We start from the raw sequence: 21,171 nt of genomic DNA on the forward strand, positions 1-21,171 counted from the left end.
TTTTCTAAAAAAATTTTTCTATGTATATTTATGGTGGGGGGATCATCATATCCAATTTTTTACAAAATTGGATATGATGATCCCCCCACCAGATATTTCACTTTTATTACAATGTGATTATTAGTAACCGAGTACCAGTCACAGATTCCAGATCTAAAACACTCATGTTATTTTGGTACATATAGGTTTTTTTTTGTTTTTTTTTGTTTTTTTTTGTTTCGCTCATAAATATAACTTTTAGGAATAATACTCTAGATCTATAGGAGTTATGTACATCAGGTAATATATAGTGGAATTGTCTACTAATAGAAGTATAGTATAGAGACCTCACCAACATGCTGGAGGGGATGTGGCGCCCTGGGGACCTTTGCACACCTATGGTGGGACTGTGTGAAGATCCATCCTTATTGGGAAAGGATCATAGATAACATTTACCAAATAACAGGAGAGCATGTTCGGAAAGAGCCGTGAATATGTCTGTTCCATGATACAGATAAAACAGTAGTTCAATACAAGAATACCTTGGTACCCCACCTTCTGAATGCAGCCAAAAGCCTGATCCCAAGAGTGTGGAGAACTCCTGATCCCTCCTCAATGAAAGAATGGATAGTAAAAATAGATTGGTTGAGATCAATAGAAGAAACAATACATAGAAGTGAAGACTCCATGGAAACATATAACAGTGTATGGAAAAGTTGGTAGATTTTAAAAAATCATCAGAATATATGATGATGGTGGAGTGTTAAGAGGAGTCAGGAGGGTGGATGCATGGGGGGTTGGGGGAGGGAGAGAGGGAGAGAGAGAGAAGGGGGAGGGAGGGGTGGTTATGGGATTTATTTAATTATCTACTAAATTTTGAAATTTTCTTTTCAGGTTATGTGATGAGGGATGGTATGTCTAATATAGATTAATGTATTGAAAATGTAAGGCAGAGATACCCACTTTTGAAATGTAAAAGTTAAAAAATAAAAAAAGAATAGGGTACAGCACGGCACAGTCATAGGGCACACTTACACAAGGTCTTCAAAAATGTTAGATGGCTATCACATTTTGAGAGACCCTAACCTGGAATGTTTATAGTTACAATAAATATGTAAAAAAAGAAAAAAAAAAGATAAAAAGAAAAAAAAAAGATGCAGGTCAATGATCCGGTGAGCTGGGTGATGCAGGATCAGCAGGAGGATGGAGCAGAGTGAGACAAGCCGGGTCAGCACAGGTAATCAGAGTAAGGCAGCAGGCTGGAGCAAGGTCAAATGGACAGTCAGTAGTTGGCAACAGGATATCATGCAGGAGAGGCTTTAGCAGAGTCAGGACAGGCCGAGGTCAGGATTGGAGATAGCAGGTAAGTCAGCAGAGCCGGGTCAGTACAGGTAATCAGATAGCAGGTACAGGTTTCAGAACACGGGTAAGCTGAAGAGCAGACAGCACTCCACAAGTGCAGCTGCTGTTCTTTTAAAGGCCCATTGGCACCAAGCAGAAGTTAGCGTGCAAACACACACACTTCTCCCATGCGTCCGCGCACGCATCTCCATCTTGCTGTAGTAAGTCCCTAACACTTCTGTTATACTGTACTGTTATGCCCCGTACACACGATCGGACATTCCGACAACAAAATCCTAGGATTTTTTCCGATGGATGTTGGCTCAAACTTGTTTTGCGTACACACGGTCGCACAAAGTTGTCGGAATTTCCAATCGCCAACCACGTGGTCACGTACACCACGTACGACGAGACTAGAAAAGGCCAGTTCAGAACCAAGCGCGGCACCCTTTGGGTTCCTTTTGCTAATCTCGTGTTAGTAAAAGTTTGGTGAAAGACGATTCGCGCTTTTTCAGACTCGTGGCTTTCAGATTGTTTTCTGCGGTTCAGTTTGTGCTGGTGGGTTTGTATCTGCTCTTCAGTGCGTGCAGTAAGTTCGTATTCAAGTTTTCTGTGCGATCTTGCCCGCTTTTTGCTGTTTTTCAGGTCGCTCTTCACAGGCCTTGCTGTTCTTCAGTTACTTCGTTCTGAACAGCCGACCGTTTTCTAGCCATGTTGCCTATACGTACTCCTCGTAGAGTTTGTGCTGTGCTAGGGCTTGGTGTTGGGGTCCTGACCTTGACACAAGTCCAGTCTATGAACAGGGTGGGGAGGAGTTGGTGAATGAATTGGTTGCTTCAGCATGACCCGTTCTCTCATATGCCTTTGCTCCGTGAGATCCGTGAGAATAATCCTGATGATTTCAGGAACTTTCTCAGGATGACGGACCCCATATTTCACAGTTTGTTGGCTTCGCTGACCCCTTATATCAGCAGGCAGGATACCTGCATGAGGCAAGCCATCACTCCGGAGCAGAGGTTGGTCGCTACCCTGCAGTACTTGGCAACAGGGAGAAGCCTGCAGGACCTCAAGTTCTCGGGCTCTGGGGATCATCATCCCAGAGACCTTACATAGTTACATAGTTACATAGTTACATAGTAGGTGAGGTTGAAAAAAGACACAAGTCCATCAAGTCCAACCTATGTGTGTGATTATGTGTCAGTATTACATTACATATCCCTGTATATTGCGGTCATTCAGGTGATTATCTAATAGTTTCTTGAAGCTATCAATGCTCCCCGCTGAGACCACCGCCTGTGGAAGGGAATTCCACATCCTTGCCGCTCTTACAGTAAAGAACCCTCTACGTAGTTTAAGGTTAAACCTCTTTTCTTCTAATTGTAATGAGTGGCCACAAGTCTTATTAAACTCTCTTCTGCGAAAAAGTTTTATCCCTATTGTCACCAGTACAGCATTTGTAAATTGAAATCATATCCCCTCTCAAGCATCTCTTCTCGAGAGAGAATAAGTTCAGTGCTCGCAACCTTTCCTCATAACTAAGATCCTCCAGACCCTTTATTAGCTTTGTTGCCCTTCTTTGTACTCGCTCCATTTCCAGTACGTCCCTCCTGAGGACTGGTGCCCAGAACTGGACAGCATACTCCAGGTGCGGCCGGACCAGAGTCTTGTAGAGCGGGAGAATTATCGTTTTATCTCTGCAGTTGATCCCCCTTTTAATGCATGCCAATATTCTGTTTGCTTTATTAGCAGCAGCTTGGCATTGCATGCCATTGCTGAGCCTATCATCCACTAGGACCCCCAAGTCCTTTTCCATCCTAGATTCCCCCAGAGGTTCTCCCCCCAGTGTATAGATTGCATTCATATTTTTGCCACCCAAATGCATTATTTTACATTTTTCTACATTGAACCTCATTTGCCATGTAGTCGCCCACCCCATTAATTTGTTCAGGTCTTTTTGCAAGATTTCCACATCCTGTGGAGAAGTTATTGCCCTGCTTAGCTTAGTATCGTCTGCAAATACAGAGATTGAACTGTTTATCCCATCCTCCAGGTCGTTTATGAACAAATTAAATAGGATTGGTCCCAGCACAGAACCCTGGGGAACCCCACTACCCACCCCTGACCATTCTGAGTACTCCCCATTTATCACCACCCTCTGAACACGCCCTTGTAGCCAGTTTTCAATCCATGTACTCACCCTATGGTCCATGCCAACGCACCTTATTTTGTACAGTAAACGTTTATGGGGAACTGTGTCAAATGCTTTTGCAAAATCCAGATACACCACGTCTACGGGCCTTCCTTTATCTAGATGGCAACTCACCTCCTCATAGAAGGTTAATAGATTGGTTTGGCAAGAACGATTCTTCATGAATCCATGCTGATTACTGCTAATGATACCGTTCTTATTACTAAAATCTTGTATATAGTCCCTTATCATCCCCTCCAAGAGTTTACATACTATTGATGTTAGGCTAACTGGTCTGTAATTCCCAGGGATGTTTTTTGGGCGCTTTTTAAATATTGGTGCTACATTGGCTTTTCTCCAATCAGCTGGTACCATTCCAGTCAATAGACTGTCTGTAAAAATTAGGAACAACAGTCTGGCAATCACCTGACTGAGTTCCCTAAGTACCCTCAGATGCAAGTCATCTGGTCCCGGTGATTTATTAATGTTAAGTTTCTCAAGTCTAATTTTAATTCCGTCCTCTGTTAACCATGTAGGTGCTTCCTGTGTTGTGTCATGAGGATAAACACTGCAGTTTTGGTTACTGAAGCCCCCCGATTCACTCGTGAAGACTGAGGAGAAGAATAAATTCAATACCTTTGCCATCTCCCCATCCTTTGTAACCAGATGTCCTTCCTCATTCTTTATGGGGCCAATATGGTCTGTCCTCCCTTTTTTACTGTTTACATACTTAAAGAATTTCTTGGGATTTTTTTTGCTCTCCTCCGCTATGTGTCTTTCATGTTCTATCTTAGCCATCCTAATTGCACCCTTACATTTCTTATTGCATTCTTTATAAATTCTGAATGCTGTGGATGATCCCTCAACCTTGTATTTTTTGAAGGCCTTCTCCTTTGCTTTTATATGCATTTTTACATTGGAGTTAAGCCATCCAGGATGTTTGTTCGCTCTTTTAAATTTATTACCCAATGGGATACATTGGCTAATGCCCTTATTTAATATGCTCTTAAAGCAAACCCATCTCTCCTCCGTATTCTTTGTTCCTAATATTTTATCCCAATTTATGCCTTTTAGCAAGGTTTGTAGTTTAGGGAAGTTGGCTCTTTTGAAATTCAGTGTCTTTGTGTTCCCTTCATGTCTCCTATTTGTGTGATTTATACTGAAACTAATTGACCTGTGATCGCTGTTACCTAAATTGCCCCGTATTTCCACATCTGTTATCAGGTCTGTATTGTTGGTAATCAGTAGATCTAGTAATGTTTTATTTCTAGTTGGTGCGTCTACCATCTGACCCATAAAATTGTCCTGCAAGACACTAAGGAACTGGCGAGCCTTAAATGAATGCGCGGTTCCCTCCGCCCAGTCTATGTCTGGATAATTAAAATCCCCCATTATGATAACACTTCCCATCCTTGCTGCTAATCCAATTTGTGATAGGGGATCCGTCTCCACTTCCTCCCTCAGGTTAGGGGGCCTATAGCATACTCCCAGTATTATTTTCCCCTTAGCTTCATCCCTTTGGAGCTCTACCCATAAAGATTCCACCTCCTCCCTAGCCCCCTCAGTGATGTCATCTCTCACATTCACTTGTACATTATTCTTGATATATAGGCATACCCCTCCCCCTTTTTTACCCTCTCTGTCCTTGCGGTATAGGGTATACCCTTGAATGTTTGCCAGCCAATCATGAGAGCTGTTGAACCAGGTCTCTGAAATTCCCACAAAATCCAAATCCTCCTTGTACAACAGTATCTCTAGTTCACCCATCTTGTCCGCCAGGCTCCTGGCATTGGTGAACATGCCACATAGTTTAGACCGGTCGCATATTGTCCTCGTATTGGGTGTTTCGAGATTGCAACTAGGACTTGCTACTATACTCACCTTGTGTTTTTGTGCTTTGGTTAACCTACCACTAATGCCCCCAATACTACCCTCTGGAATATCTTCCGCGCTGGCTATCACTGTCTCTGGACCCTCCCCCCCATCGCCTAGTTTAAAAACCCCTCTAACTTTTTGGCCATCTTCATTCCCAGCAGATCTGCACCCTCCTCATTTAGGTGCAGTCCGTCCCTTCTATAGTACCGGTTACCGACTGAGAAGTCGGCCCAGTCCTCCAGGAACCCAAACCCCTCCTTACTACTCCAGCTCTTCAGCCACTTGTTTACTTCCCTAATCTCCCTCTGCCTCTCTGGTGTGGCTCGATGTACCGGTAGTATTCCTGAGAACACTACCTTGGAGGTCCTTTTCCTCAATTTAGCTCCTAAGTCCCTAAAATCGTTCTTTAGGACACTCCATCTGCCTCTGACTTTGTCATTGGTGCCATCGTGCACCATGACAGCCAGGTCTTCCCCAGCCCCTCCCAGTAATCTGTCCACAAGATCCGTGATGTGCCGAACCCGAGCGCCCGGTAGACAACATACTGTTCGGCGCTTCAGGTCTTGGTTACAGATTGCCCTCTCTGTCCTTCTAAGAATTGAGTCCCCTACCACCAGAATCTGTCTTTTCTTTCCCTTTGCTGCCCCCCCACTCTCACTGGAGGAGTTCTTCCCCTGGCAGCTAGGAGAGTCCCTCATCTCCAGCAGTGCTGGTCCCTGACTGGTTTCACCAATGTCACTCAATGGAGCATACTTATTGGGATGCTCCAGTCCTGGATCGGCCTCCCTGGCACTTCCCCCTCTACCCCTCCTGACTGTCACCCATCTACTCTTTGCTAGTGCCTGCACCTCTTTGTCTCCACCCGCCTCTGTGCTGGCCCCTGCCGGCACCTGCCGTGTACGTTCCTGGCTCACCTTTAGTATGGAGGAACTTCTCAGTGCTGACAGTTGCTTCCCCAGATTCAGAACCTGGGCTTCCAGGGAAACAATGTGCTTACATTTTGCACAGCAGTATTCGCCCTCGATCGGATGATCAAGGAACGCATACATGCGGCAAGATGTACAAAGAGTCGCCTCTCCACACCCGCCGGGCATTGTACCTATTAAATTTGGTGAGGATTTGGGGATTTTACCCTGTCCAAATTACCTAACAACTAGCTTCCTGGCACTAATACTAAAGACAATACACAGGTACACGACAAGACAATACACAGGTACACAATACACAAGTACTAACGATCCACACACACTACTCAGACAACACTCAGATACTCACACTACACAGGTACTATGACCCCTGTTATAACCTCCTGTTTTAAACTCTGGTTTTTAACTCCCACTTAATCCAGCTCCACTTACACCAAGCTCCACAGCTTCAAACTGAGCACGCTCAGACTGAGTCCTACAACAAGTTAAATAGGCACCTGTGAGCAATTAACCACACCCCTTAATTGATAGACTGATGAAACGAGAAAAAAAAAGCTATTTAAAAAATGACAGCAAAAGGCAAATTAAAAACTAAAAGGAAAAGTCCCCAAAATTCAACCCAGCAAACACCAACAGACAGCAACACACACCAACAGACAGCAACACACACCAACAGACAGCAACACACACCAACAGACAGCAACACACACCGACAGACAGCAAGACTTGTATACTCTAACACTTGTTTTTAACTCCCACTTAATCCAGCTCCACTTACACCAAGCTCCACAGCTTCAAACTGAGCACGCTCAGACTGAGTCCTACAACAAGTTAAATAGGCACCTGTGAGCAATTAACCACACCCCTTAATTGATAGACTGATGAAACAAGAAAAAAAAAGCTATTTAAAAAATGACAGCAAAAGGCAAATTAAAAACTAAAAGGAAAAGTCCCCAAAATTCAACCCAGCAAACACCAACAGACAGCAACACACACCAACAGACAGCAACACACACCAACAGACAGCAACACACACCAACAGACAGCAACACACACCAACAGACAGCAACACACCAACAGACAGCAAGACTTGTATACTCTAACACATGTTTTTAACTCCCACTTAATCCAGCTCCACTTACACCAAGCTCCACAGCTTCAAACTGAGCACGCTCAGACTGAGTCCTACAACAAGTTAAATAGGCACCTGTGAGCAGTTAACCACACCCCTTAATTGATAGACTGATGAAACAAGAAAAAAAAAAAAAAAGCTATTTAAAAAATGACAGCAAAAGGCAAATTAAAAACTAAAAGGAAAAGTCCCCAAAATGCAACCCAGCAAACACCAACAGACAGCAACACACACCAACAGACAGCAAGACTTGTATACTTTAACACTTGTTTTTAACTCCCACTTAATCCAGCTCCACTTACACCAAGCTCCACAGCTTCAAACTGAGCATCTGAGTTCTGCCATCATACAGGTCCTGCAGAATGAGTATATTAAGGTAAGATTTTTATCCTTTAATAGCACATTTTATTGTATTGAATGTTTGCTAATATATTGTATTTCTTTCCTCATTCCCTAATTACCATGATTGGAATATGCTGTGAATGTCCCCTTTGTTCTCATGCATGCTGGATTTTTAGGTAATCTTTTTTTTGTCCTTCATACCTATTTGCCTTCACTAACCTTCCCAGCATGTTCTTCTGGCCCTATATTCACCTCATGTAGTCACTTAACAATGTATTTTTTCAGCTCCATACCCTGTTTCCCCGAAAATAAGACCTAGCGTGATTGTCGGTGATGGCTGCAATATAAGCCCTACCCCCCAAATAAGCCCTAGTTAAAGTCCTTGTAGGTCTTATTTTCAGAGTAGGGCTTATTTTCGGGGAAACAGGGTAGGGCTTATTTGGGAGGTAGGGCTTATATTGCAGCCATCACTGACAATCACGCTAGGTCTTATTTTCGGGGAAACAGGGTAGTAGTGCTTTACCCCAAACACCCCCTAAAATGTTTATAAATGTGATTTGTGCTTTAAATTCAGGCAGAGTGCCAGAGTCTTTTTTTAGTAGTGTCCCCAAATAATTTTTATTAACCCTCCCTCCCCCCAACTGCTAAGTCAGCTGATACCAATTATGTATCTATCCCCAATCATCTATCTGCTGACTTTGCCAAACCCATACACACTATATCCATCTCTTTTGTGGTCAGATTTATGGATGAATTCCCCAAAGCATGTAGTGCAAGGGCCTGCCTGTATACTTTCAAATGGTACTGTTTCAAGTTTTTGTATCCTATTATTATCTTGATAGGTAATAGCAGAATGTCCAAATGTGCTCTAATGTGTACAATGTGTATTTATATCTTTGTATTATGACACTTCTTACCTGTCCAGTGGGCTGCCAATAGTGTAACTAAGGAGGGGCTGTTCCAAGTAATACCCTGTATTTAGGCATTCCTCTCTCAATGAAGTGAAGAGGGTTACCTGTCCAAAATCACCCCCCCCCCCATAATGTTAGAAATGGCCCATGAGAGGGGATGGGAGGGGGAATATGATAGGTGTACCTTTATACTTTGGTGTTGTAAAATTCCCCTTAATAAATCTGATCTGGATGTTGGCCAAGAATGTTTTGTGTCTATAATCTGCTTTCCATGGTTATGTGCAATAATAATAATGTTTTTTTTTTTCCTCAACAGTTTCCTTCCACGCCACAGGAATGGCAGACTGTGGCCTCCCACTTTGCCCAGCGGTGGGACTTTCCTAACTGCGGAGGGGCAATTGATGGGAAACACGTCCACATCGTCCCACCACCCAACTCGGGGTCATACTATTACCACTTCAAGGGGTTCGATAGTATTGTGATGTTGGCGGTGGTGTCGGCTACTTATGAGTTCCTGTATTATTATTATTATTATTATACAGTATTTATATAGCGCCAACAGTTTATGTAGCGCTTTATAACTTGAGGGTAGACAGTACAAATACAATAAATTTGATACAGTAGGAATCAGAGGGCCCTGCTCCTTAGAGGGAAGGTCAAGAGATACAAGAGGTAATAACTATGGGTGATGTGCTGATTGAGAAGATAAATGTACAGTTGTTAGGTGGGGGCCAGATAGGCTTCTCTGAAGAGATGAGTTTTCAGGGATCGTCTGAAAGTGGATAAAGTAGGAGAAAGTCGGACGGATTGGGGTAGAGCATTCCAGAGGATGGGGGAGGCTCTGGAGAAGTCCTGAAGGCGAGCATGGGATGAGGTGACAAGGGAGTTTGAGAGCAGGAGGTCTTGGGAGGAGCGAAGAGAACAATTAGGTTGGTATTTTGTGACTAGGTTAGAGATGTAGCTGGGGGCCAGGTTGTGGATGACTTTGTAAGTTATAGTTAGTATCTTGAATTTAATTTGGTGACTGAGTGGCAGCCAATGGAGGGATTGGCAGAGGGGTGTGGCAGACGCTGAGCGGTTTGTGTGGTGGATGAGCCTGGCAGCAGCGTTCATGACGGACTGAAGTGGGGATAGCCTATTTAGAGGTAAACCAATGAGGGGGGAGTTGCAGTAGTCGAGGTGGGAGATGACCAGGGAGTGGATTAGAAGCTTTGTGGTGTCATTGGTTAGGAAGGGGCGTATCTTGGAGATGTTGCGAAGATTGAGGCAGCAAGCTTTGGATAGTGATAGAGTGTGTGGGGTCGAAAGGTTAGTTCAGAGTCCAGGATTACACCTAGGACCTTGGCGTGGGGAGATGGGTTGATAGTTGAGCCGTTGATCTTGACAGGGAAATCAGGGGAAGTGGCACCTGAGGGAGGAAATATCATGAGCTTGGTTTTGGATAGGTTGAGTTTAAGAAAGTGATGTGACATCCAGGCTGATATGTCTGCTAGTAAGTTGGTAATGCGTGAGGAGACAGATGGAGAGAGCTAGGGGGTGGAGAGATAGATTTGGGTGTCATCAGCGTAGAGATGATATTTAAAGCCGTGGGAGGCAATCAACTGACCCAAGGAGGTGGTGTAGATTGAGAAAAGAAGAGGTCCAAGAACAGAACCTTGGGGGACCCAGGGGCGTTGCTAGGTGGCAAAAAGACCAGGGGCTTCAGCCTGAAGTCAAAGCCCGGCACCGGGGGGGGGTTGGTGGGTGGGGTGGGGGGTTGTATGGAGGGGGTTTTACCTACCTGACACGTACTAACCTACCTGACACACATTGATCTACCTGACACACACTGACCTCAGTTGCCAAGATTGTAAAAAAATTAGGGGGCAGGCCATTTGTTTGTAGGCGTGACATAGCAAAATAGTAAAATGCAGCGCGCAAAGCGCGGCGCAGTGACTAATTGGCGTGGTTTACGCAGAATAGTGGGCGTGGCTCAAAGGGGGTGTGGTTAGAGTCTGAGATGAATGAGGGATGGAGAAAGAAAGAAAGAAAGGACAGCAGGCCCAGATCCTACACCACAATAGAAATGTGTATTCCAGAAAGTTTAACAAATCAGCAGATAAAGATACTCCAACACCTGGGGTTAGTGCTTCAATCATCCCGGCACCATGGCTGTTATGGTGTCAGGGGGATTGAAGCGCATTATTTCTATTATTACATTTAACAAAACTCGTGGCCACTCATTAAAATTAGAAGAAAAAATGTTTAACCTTAAACTAAGTAGAGGGTTCTTTACTGTAAGAGCGGCAAGGATGTGGAATCCCCTTCCACAGGCGGTGGTCTCAGCGGGGAGCATTGATAGTTTCAAGAAACTATTAGATAAGCACCTGAACGACCGCAACATACAGGGATATATAATGTAATATTGACATATAATCACACACATAGGTTGGACTTGATGGACTTGTGTCTTTTTTCAACCTCACCTACTATGTAACTATGTAATATAAAATGAAATCATTCAACTCACCATAATGCAGAATCAGTGGAAGCCCCGAGCGTGTCACCTGCCACCAGATGCCATCAGGTGCCTCCCCAGCAGAGTCCGCCCTTGCATCAGGTTCCTTCCAAGCAGAGTCCGTCCTTGCATCAGGTGCCCCCAGCAGAGTCCGTCCTTGCATCAGGTGCCCCCAGCAGAGTCCGTCCTTGCATCAGGTGCCCCCAGCAGAGTCCGTCCTTGCATCAGGTGCCCCCAGCAGCAGTGGTGTAGCGTGGGTTGTCAGTGCCCGGTGCAAGGCAAGAAATGTGCGCCCCCTAACCTATGGGCTTTTAGCACTCCCCGAGTCCCTTCCCTTCCTACAATAGTACTTACCAGCCTGATTCCTACACACACTGACATACTTGACATGCACTGACCTACCTGGCTAACATACACTAAACTACCTGACACACACTGACCTACCTGGCTGACATACACTGACCTACATGACATGCCTGACCCGTACTAACCTACCTGACCTACCTATCTGACATACACTGACCTAGCTGACATACACTGACCTATCTGACATACACTGACCTACATGACATGCCTGACACATACTAAACTACCTGACATACACTGACCTACCTACCTGACATACACTGACCTACATGACATGCCTGACACGTACTAACCTACCTGACATACACTGACCTACCTATGCGACATACACTGACCTACATGACATGTACTAACCTACCTGACCCACACTGACCTACATGACATACCTGACACATACTAACCTACCTGGCTGACATACACTGGCCTACCTGACACACACTGACCTGGCTGACATACACTTATCTACCTACCTGACATACTAACCTACCTGACCCACACTGACCTACATGACATGTCTGACACATACTAACCTACCTAACATACACTGACCTACCTGGCTGACATACACTGACCTACCTGGCTAACATACACTGACCTACCTGGCATACACTTATCTACCTACCTGACATACACATACTAACCTACCTGGCTGACATACCTGACCCACACTGACATACACTTATCTACCTACCTGACATACACATACTAATCTACCTGACCCACACTTACCTACATGACATGCCTGACACATACTAACCTACCTGGCTGACATACCTGACCCACACTGACCTACCTACCTGACCCACACTGACCTACATGACATGCCTGACACATACTAACCTACCTGGCTGACATACACTGACCTGACATACACTGACCTACCTGACATACACTTACCTACATACCTGACATACACATACTAACCTACCCGACACATACCAACCTACCTGGCTGACATACCTGACCCACACTGACCTACCTGACATACACTGACCTACATGACACGTACTAACCTACCTGACACGCCTGACACATACTAACCTACCTGGCTGACATACACTGACCTATCTGACATACACTTACCTACATACCTGACATACACATACTAACCTACCCGACACATACTAACCTACCTGGCTGACATACCTGACTCACACTGACCTACCTGACACACACTGACCTGGCTGACCTACACTTATCTACCTACCTGACATACACATACTAACCTACCTGACCCACACTGACCTACATGACATGCCTGACATACACTGACCTACCTACCTGACATACACTGACCTACCTACCTGACCCACACTGATCTACATGATATGCCTGACATACACTGACCTACCTGACATACACTGACCTACCTACCTGACATACATTGACCTACCTACCTGACCCACACTGACCTACCTGGCTGACATACACTGACCTACATGACATGCCTGACACATACTAACCTACCTGACATACACTGACCTACCTACCTGACATACACTGACCTACCTATCTGACCCACATTGACCTACATGACATGCCTGACAAAGAGAGAGAGAGAGAGAGAGAGAGACTGCTGCTTATTGAAAGAAAAAATAAAGAAGCAGAATGTTGAGGTGGAATCTGATCCTGCTGTGGAGATAGCACAGAGGAAAGTGATCACAGCCTCTATCACATAAACACACTCTATACACCCTGGGAGATCCAAACACTCACAGGCTGCATGCAAGGGACACGAGGACTCAGCAGAGAAGAAAGGTGACACACCACACATCCATATGTTGCTGGACTAGGAAAGGCTGCTCAGGTTGATGATGAACAGGAAAGGAGGGGGGGCCGTTATCCAGCGTGACTTGAGGGTGAGGGAGAAGGGGGCGTCGCCACGGCAGCGATCTCCTGGGCATATCACTCCGCCTAATAAAAATAAATAAACTGCGCTAAAACAAAAAGAATTAGAGAGAAAACATTGCTGGAAGTGGCAGCAGAGGAGGTGGTTTACTGACGATGTGAACTTCGGGTTAATGAGGACGTATCAAGGTGCTTTATGTCAGCTCCTAACCTACTAAGAATCTGTTTATCATCGTGATCTGGTAAGCACAATCTACAGCCACGGTGGTGGGGTTTTTTTTCACTTCCCTCCCCCCCTTTCTTTTGGTTGTTTTTATGTGCACACCAGGGTGATTGGTATGTTCGTTTGTCCATGTTTAACATTTAACATACTACACTATGGCCAGTTTTTTCTTGTGTTTGTTTTTCTCCTGCATTTATTGAGGGGATTTTGATCTGACCACGGACGGTGCTGATTGGTCCAATACCTCAGAGGCCCTGGCAAGGGTTTTTTGCCATCTGCTTATATCTTTGGATTTCTGGTAAGAGCAATCATAGCTCATTTTGGAACAGCATCCACACTTATACTGAACACTTACTACTTTGGGAATTTGGACTTTTATTTTCTGGACTTGTTTTTTATATTTTGTTGGGGTTTGGTCACACTATTAACTCACCCAACACATATAATTTTTGTTTTAGCGCAGTTTATTTATTTTTATTTGTTGGGTTGGTGTTGTCGCACTGTTTACTGCTGCTTATTCTTTTGTATTTCTAGCGCGGAATTTTTTCTGTTTTATATCACTCCGCCTGCTGTCAGTCAGTGGGCGGCGCCGCAGTAACGAAGCACACAGAGCCTGTGTCACAGACACAGGTAAACTTCCGCCACTGCTGACCTATTTTCTCTCCCTCTCTGACACTCGGGGCTATTGGCCACACATTCGGGGCTCCAGCCCCAATAGCCACATGCTAAAGACGCCTATGGGGGGACCCCAACGGAAAAAGGAAGAGGAGAGGATGAAGTAGAGTTGTAAGTGACACTGAAGGAGCGGTGGGATAGGATGAGAACCAGCGAAGAGTACAGTCACGGAGACCAAAGGAGTGGAGTTTTTTTAGGAGGAGGGGGTGGTCCACTGTGTCAAAGGCAGCAGAGAGATCCAGGAGAAGAAGTACAGAATAGTGTCCATTGGCTTTAGCCATTAGTAGGTCATTTGAGAGTTTAAGGAGAGCAGTTTCCGTGGAGTGTTGAGGGCGAAAACCGGACTGAAGGGGATCAAGAAGTTTATTCATGATGGTCGCTTAGTCGGTTGTAGACCAGTCTTTCAAGAAGTTTGGAGGAGAAGGAGAGTAAGGAGATGGGACGTAAGTTGTTGAGATTGGTGGGCATGGGGCGTGGACGTGGGGAAGAATGGCTGGATGTCCGATGGTGGAGTCATCGCCCAGACGGAGTTTTACAGGCGTCTCCAGAATGGCAGCTTGGACTTGCCACCTCCAGAAGACAATGTGGAAGGACTCCCATTCGTCTTCGTTGCGGATGAAGCCTTTGCGCTGGAGGACCATCTTATGTGGCCATTCCCGATGAGGACCCTCACCCCGGAACAGAGGGTTTTTAATTACCGGCTGGCCAGAGCCAGAAGAGTGGTGGAGAACACATTTGGAATCATGGCCAGCCGGTTCCGCCTATTTATGACACCCATCCATATGGCGGAGTATAAACTTAATCATCTAATCCTGGCGTGCTGTGTTCTACATAACTTTTTACGCAAACATTCTGCCAACTATGCTGGCTCAGTTGGGCCTGAGGCCGGAATGATCAATGAACCAACCCTGACGCCGCTTGAAAGTGGCCGTCCTGGCTTGCCCTCCCTGAGTGCCCGTGATGTCTGGTTAAGATACCTTGAGTTCTTTGCGGGTAGGGGGGCCATCAATATGCCAGACAATTTGTGAAGCCTTTATCAAATAAAAAAAAAAAATCTTTGGTGACATTTCCTGCTTGTGTTTGTTTTACCTGACCCTGTCAGAAATGTGGGGAGTCCTGAAAATGGCGTGATTGTGTAACCTTATACAAAGCACTGTTGGGTGTTATTTACTAAAGGCAAAGACACTTTGCACTACAAGTGCACTTGCGACTGCACTGAAACTGCACTTGTAGTGCAAAGAGGATTTGCCCTTAGGAAATAACTCCCATTTTTACACCAATTACATCACTCCAAAGTGTTTTAGCGTTGACACAATAATCCACACATTATTCATTAACAATCATTTTAATACCTGCACAATCACATGTGCATTTAGAAAAGGTTTTTAAAACAAACCAACATGTTTGTTGTATAACAATTTTTGGGGTTGCATTATCACAAATAGAAATGTCCATTTAAGATAAAACAGGCCTGTTTAAAACCAACAAGAAAGACACAAATCTTGGAACTTACAAAGTTCACATTTGGTAGAACTTGAAGGCAATATCAGACATGAGTGTTTAGGAACTGTGTTTGATATTGCGTTCACATGGGGTGAAATCACCCCAGGAAAAGCCAAATTTGGAAGATGCACACAAATTTACCAATGTCAACATGTGCTAGCTGCCATCACGGGGGATCAAGGGACGTGTTTTGGGGGAGAAACCCCTTCCTCTCAGCTACTTTATTATTGAGGAAGGGGTTGCACCCCCAAAACGCGTCCATTGATCTCCCGTGATGGCAGATAGCACATGTTGGCACACTGTGTGCATCCTCCAAATTTAGCTTTTAGAAAAGTCGCTAAAACATTTTAAAATTTGTAGAACACAAAAGAAGAAAGTGAGTTTGAGGGGTTTTAAACTCGCCCCAAAACATCAATGATGTTCTTATTTTTTGGATAACATCATTGATGTTTTTCTTGAGGTTTTCCAATTGTAAATTACACCCCATGATCTCCCCGATCAGGATCTGGGCACTTTCTGATGTGAAAGGATCTGGATCCACAACATCACGATCACCTAAAAAGAGAGCAAAACAAAAACAGGTATAAAAAATATGCCGGCATCCATCTCTTACCTGAGCCTGTGGTCGCAGACACTCACCTGTTGTGGTGACAATTTCCACCACGTCTTCCTCCTCCTGCTCTTCTTGGGTTGGGGGTATTTCCCCTTCTTCCAGAGGTGGGGGGTCTGTGGTCTCCTCGGATGAGGGATGTCCTTCAAGTCTTTTCTCCCCTATGTAAAACAAAAATGCTATACTTAGCACACAGATATTTGATGGCAGAACTAAAAATAGGAAACATTGGTTGGAAGTGGGGTACAATTGTCAATTTTAGCCGAGTTCCAAGATGTAGCATTTTCAGTGTCCTTTGTCAAGCTGCAATACTTTACCTGTTTTGTACAAGCTTCACAGATGGAGACCCCCCTATAGTATACACTGTATGAGAAAATAGGGGGAGTTTGGGACTTTATATGAAGCACCATAAGTGCCTCCATCCATGGAATAAAAAAGATTTAAGGAACCGTACTTCTCAGAAAAGTTCAAAAATGTTGTTTCTATTAGTATGGGTGGTTAACCACTGACACTCACCAACCCAGGCATGGACTGCAAGGTGGAGTGATCGGAGCAGAGCTGGCCGAGAACATGGCCTCAACGTGGGAGCTGAGGCGGCATAATACAGGGTTGCAGCATCGGATAGGATAAGAGCTTAAAGTATGGATGAGAGCTCATGTGGCCAAGAAAGTAGTGTATACTCAATGGAGCAAGGATATCTGGGAACAAAATTAAATTAAATATATGTATAATTATAATATATTAATCATAGTGATGATATATAGTAGGAGGTGGTGATACAGGTAAATGAACCCAGTATAGCTCCATATAGGAGCTGTATGGATAATATGAAAAAGGTAAGGAAGATACAAATGATGCCCAAGGATGTGCAAGTATCAGTGTATAAAAATGATGAACATGAACATACAACAGATTGTGGTATAAATGCTGATAGGAATGCCACGTGGAAACAAGGGCAAATAGTGTGAACAGAAAACAAATCCACCAAAAGAGAGAAAGGAAAAGAAAATAAAGGTTGGAAAAGCAAAGAATACCTACCCTAATGCTGCAACAAAACAACTCCCAGCAGGACGTGTAGCTGATGTGCGAAGACCCCAAAGGGGAACTGATGAATTGGGCAGTTCACCTGAATGGGGGTTGTAGTTATGCCGCCAACGCCACGCTGATGAACCAATGGAGGTGAGGGAGCCGCACCTGAAGTGAGTGATGCACTCAACAACCGACGCGGAGACCTCACCATACTGGGACACAAGATGTTATGGCTAGACGCCGGCGCCATGACCTCATTTCTGACATCACACGCACGTAGTGAAGCCGTCACACACAAAGCGTGACAGGCATGGCGCATTTTACCGCCGACGCTATGGGCAGCTCGTTGTAAAAGGGGTCTTAAACCCAATGAACATCTCTGAAGAGAACTAAAAATGCCTGTCCACCAACATTTACCATCCAACCTGACAGAACTGGAGAGGAACTGCAAGGAGAAATGGCAGAGGATCCCCAAATCCAGGTGTGAAAAACTTGTTGCATCTTTCCCAAAAAGACTCATGGCTGTATTAGATCAAAAGGGGCTTCTACTAAATACTGAGCAAAGGGTCTGAATACTTAGGACCATGTGATATTTCAGTTTTTCTTTTTTAATAAACCTGCAAAAATGTCAACAATTCTGTGTTTTTCTGTCAATATGGGGTGCTGTGTGTACAATATGGGGTGCTGTGTACAATATGGGGTGCTGTGTGTACATTAATGAGGAAAAAAATGAGCTGAAATGATTTTAGCAAATGGCTGCAATATAACAAAGAGTGAAACATTTAGGGGGTCTGAATACTTTCCGTCCCCACTGTATATCAATGTCATGTATGAGCAATATATCATTTGGTGACAACTTTGTGTCATTTTTTATATCTTTTGTAATTTTTTAATAACTTGTGACAAAAAAATAAAATATTCAATGGACTCAAAATGCCTCTCAGCAATTTCCTTGGGGTGTCTACTTTCCACAATGGGGTAATTTGGGGGATTTGTACCGCCCTGTCATTTTAGCATCTCAAGAAATTAGATAGGCAGTCATAAACTAAAACCTATGTAAATTCCAGAAAATGTACCATAGTTTGTAGACACTATAACTTTTGTGCAAACCAATAAATATACGCTTATTGAATTTTTTTTACCCAAGACATGTGGCTGAATACATTTTGGCCTAAATGTATGACTAAAATTGAGTTTATTGGATTTTTTTATAACAAAGTATAAAATATAATTTTTTTCAACATTTTTTGGTCTTTTTTCATTTATATTGCAAAAAATAGAAATCCCAGAGGTGATTAAATACCACCAAAAGAAAATTCTATTTGTGGGAAAAAAAGGACACAGATTTAGTTTGTGTACAGCATTGCATGACCGCACAATTACCAGATAAAGCAGCGCAGTGCCAAATTGTAAAAAGTGCTCTGGTCATTAAGGGGGGTAAATCCTTCTGGGGCTGAAATGGTTAAGGTAAAAAACCTTCATCCTTTACATCCTCTGTAATAATTCTTGTAACATCCTAGTATATGATCTATATCTATGGAGATGATATCTGATTGCTGGAGACACTAAAGAATGGGGGATGGAAGAATAAAGTGCTTTAATGTGAAGTGTCCCCCATGTGAATGTAGAATCCCATTGTAAATGTGGAATATCCACCAATATAGTACTTGTATCTCTAATATATCCCAGAAGTCTCAGCACCAAAGGCTGGAAATGTATATCCACCCCTCCCCCCTACATTCTCTATAAGTGATCCAATTCCTGCCACAATCCGGTGATCTTCAATGGGAACTCCTGATTGGTGGACTTTAGGAAGGTGATGGAATATTGGGGTCACTGGGCTATCCACCATCAGAAATTCTGCTGTTTTATGTCATAAACCCCCCAGATCCTTTCCTTTATCTATCAATTTCAGAAGCCCCAGTATGAGACACTGTGTGAGGTCCTGCTTAAAGGGGGGTTCCCATTTTTTAAAAAAATTAAAAGTGTTTTTTTTAATTTTTTTAGGAACATTACTAATTTTTTTTGGGGGGGTGGAACTCCACTTTAATAACCGGGTACATAAGGGGGTGACTGAGCTGTCACAGCGCCCCCTCTTTATACTGTGTAGACATAAGTACTACAACAGCTTCACCTTTATCAGCTTCCCTAAAAACAAGATCTTTCCTCTGTATAACATTCTGTATATACTGATATTCCGCTCTAGTGATGTTATGTTACTTTTCACTAAATGTGAATAATTCCTCATATTCATCTTATAATATAATATCATGTGTCTGGATTTGTCTCTGCAGGTTGTATAGTTGTGATGTGACTTCCTCTGCCTGTGATGATCTCCGATCCATTCTTATCAATAATCAATCCCTCACCAGACTGGTTTTATCATATACTGATCTGGAAGACTCTGGAATAAAACTTCTATGTGAGCTGCTCAGACATCCTGGCTGTACTCTGCAGGAGCTGTGGTGAGAATTATCCTATAAATGATATAATATTCTGCAGGATTCTGGTATAAATCTTCTATGTGAGGGATCCAGACATGTCACCTACATGAAAGTTATACAAAGACAGACTTCTGATTGGCCAGTTACACTGGGAGTTCCCATCATAGTCCTTCAGGTCACTCGCTGTTATTGGCTTTCATCCCCTCCCCCCTCCACTGACTACCAGAGATCAGACTTTGGCTGGGGTCACACTGGAGTTCACAGCGGCTCACAGCAGGGGGTCCGGTGCGTCTCCATTTACCGCTTCAGGTCCGATTTCTGAATTCAGTCCTGAAACGGACCAGAAGACGCACAGGACTCCGTATTCTCTTCATTCAGTGACCAATCATAGACAGATGGTCCTCAATTAGAATCTGGAAGGACAGAGCGAGTCTCTAGACCAGAAGTGACCCCTAGATGCCAATAAATTCCCCCCATCAGTGTAGATATAAAATTGTCACCTCACTGAGCCTCAAAGAGAAGTCCTAGTCATTTCATCTACAAGAACGGAGAGGGACAGCAGAACGGAGAGGGACAGCAGAACGGAGAGGGACAGCAGAACTGAGGGGGACAGCAGAACGGAGAGGGACAGCAGCACGGAGAGGGACAGCAGCACGGAGAGGGACAGCAGCACGGAGAGGGACAGCAGCATTGAAGGGACAGCAGCACGGAGAGGGACAGCAGAAGGGAGGGGGACAGCAGAACGGAGAGGGACCGGAGAAGGGAGGGGGACAGCAGCACGGAGAGGGACAGCAGCACGGAGAGGGACAGCAGCACGGAGAGGGACAGCAGAAGGGAGGGGTACAGCATAACGGAGAGGGACAGCAGAACGGAGAGGGACAGAGGAACAAAAGAGGGACAGCAGAACGGAGGGGGACAGCAGAACGGAGAGGGACAGCAGAATGGAGAGGGACAGCAGAACAGAGAGGGACAGGAGAAGGGAGGGGGACAGCAGCACGGAGAGGGACAGCAGCATTGAAGGGACAGCAGCACGGAGAGGGACAGCAGAAGGGAGGGGGACAGCAGAAGGGAGGGGGACAGCAGAAGGGAGGGGGACAGCAGAATGGAGAGGGACAGCAGAACGGAGAGGGACAGCAGAATGGAGAGGGACAGCAGAATGGAGAGGGACAGCAGAATGGAGAGGGACAGCAGAATGGAGAGGGACAGGAGAAGGGAGGGGGACAGCAGAACGGAGAGGGACAGCAGAACAGAGAGGGACAGCAGAATGGAGAGGGACAGCAGA

The 21,171-nt window shown here is 44.6% G+C and overlaps 1 protein-coding gene across 4 annotated transcripts in view; it reads left to right on the forward strand.

Moving 5' to 3' along the window:
- LOC141133862 (NACHT, LRR and PYD domains-containing protein 3-like) overlaps positions 1–21,171 on the forward strand; it is a 221,198-nt gene that overhangs the window by 113,577 nt on the left and 86,450 nt on the right. For all 4 annotated transcript variants that reach the window (XM_073623442.1, XM_073623445.1, XM_073623443.1 and 1 more), the window contains one exon: positions 19,740–19,910. In XM_073623442.1, the coding sequence (XP_073479543.1) occupies positions 19,740–19,910 (171 nt within the window). The remainder of the gene's footprint in view (positions 1–19,739; positions 19,911–21,171) is intronic.

Source organism: Aquarana catesbeiana, linkage group LG03 (assembly GCF_042186555.1).
Source record: "Aquarana catesbeiana isolate 2022-GZ linkage group LG03, ASM4218655v1, whole genome shotgun sequence".
In the NCBI taxonomy this organism is placed as follows: domain Eukaryota; kingdom Metazoa; phylum Chordata; class Amphibia; order Anura; family Ranidae; genus Aquarana; species Aquarana catesbeiana.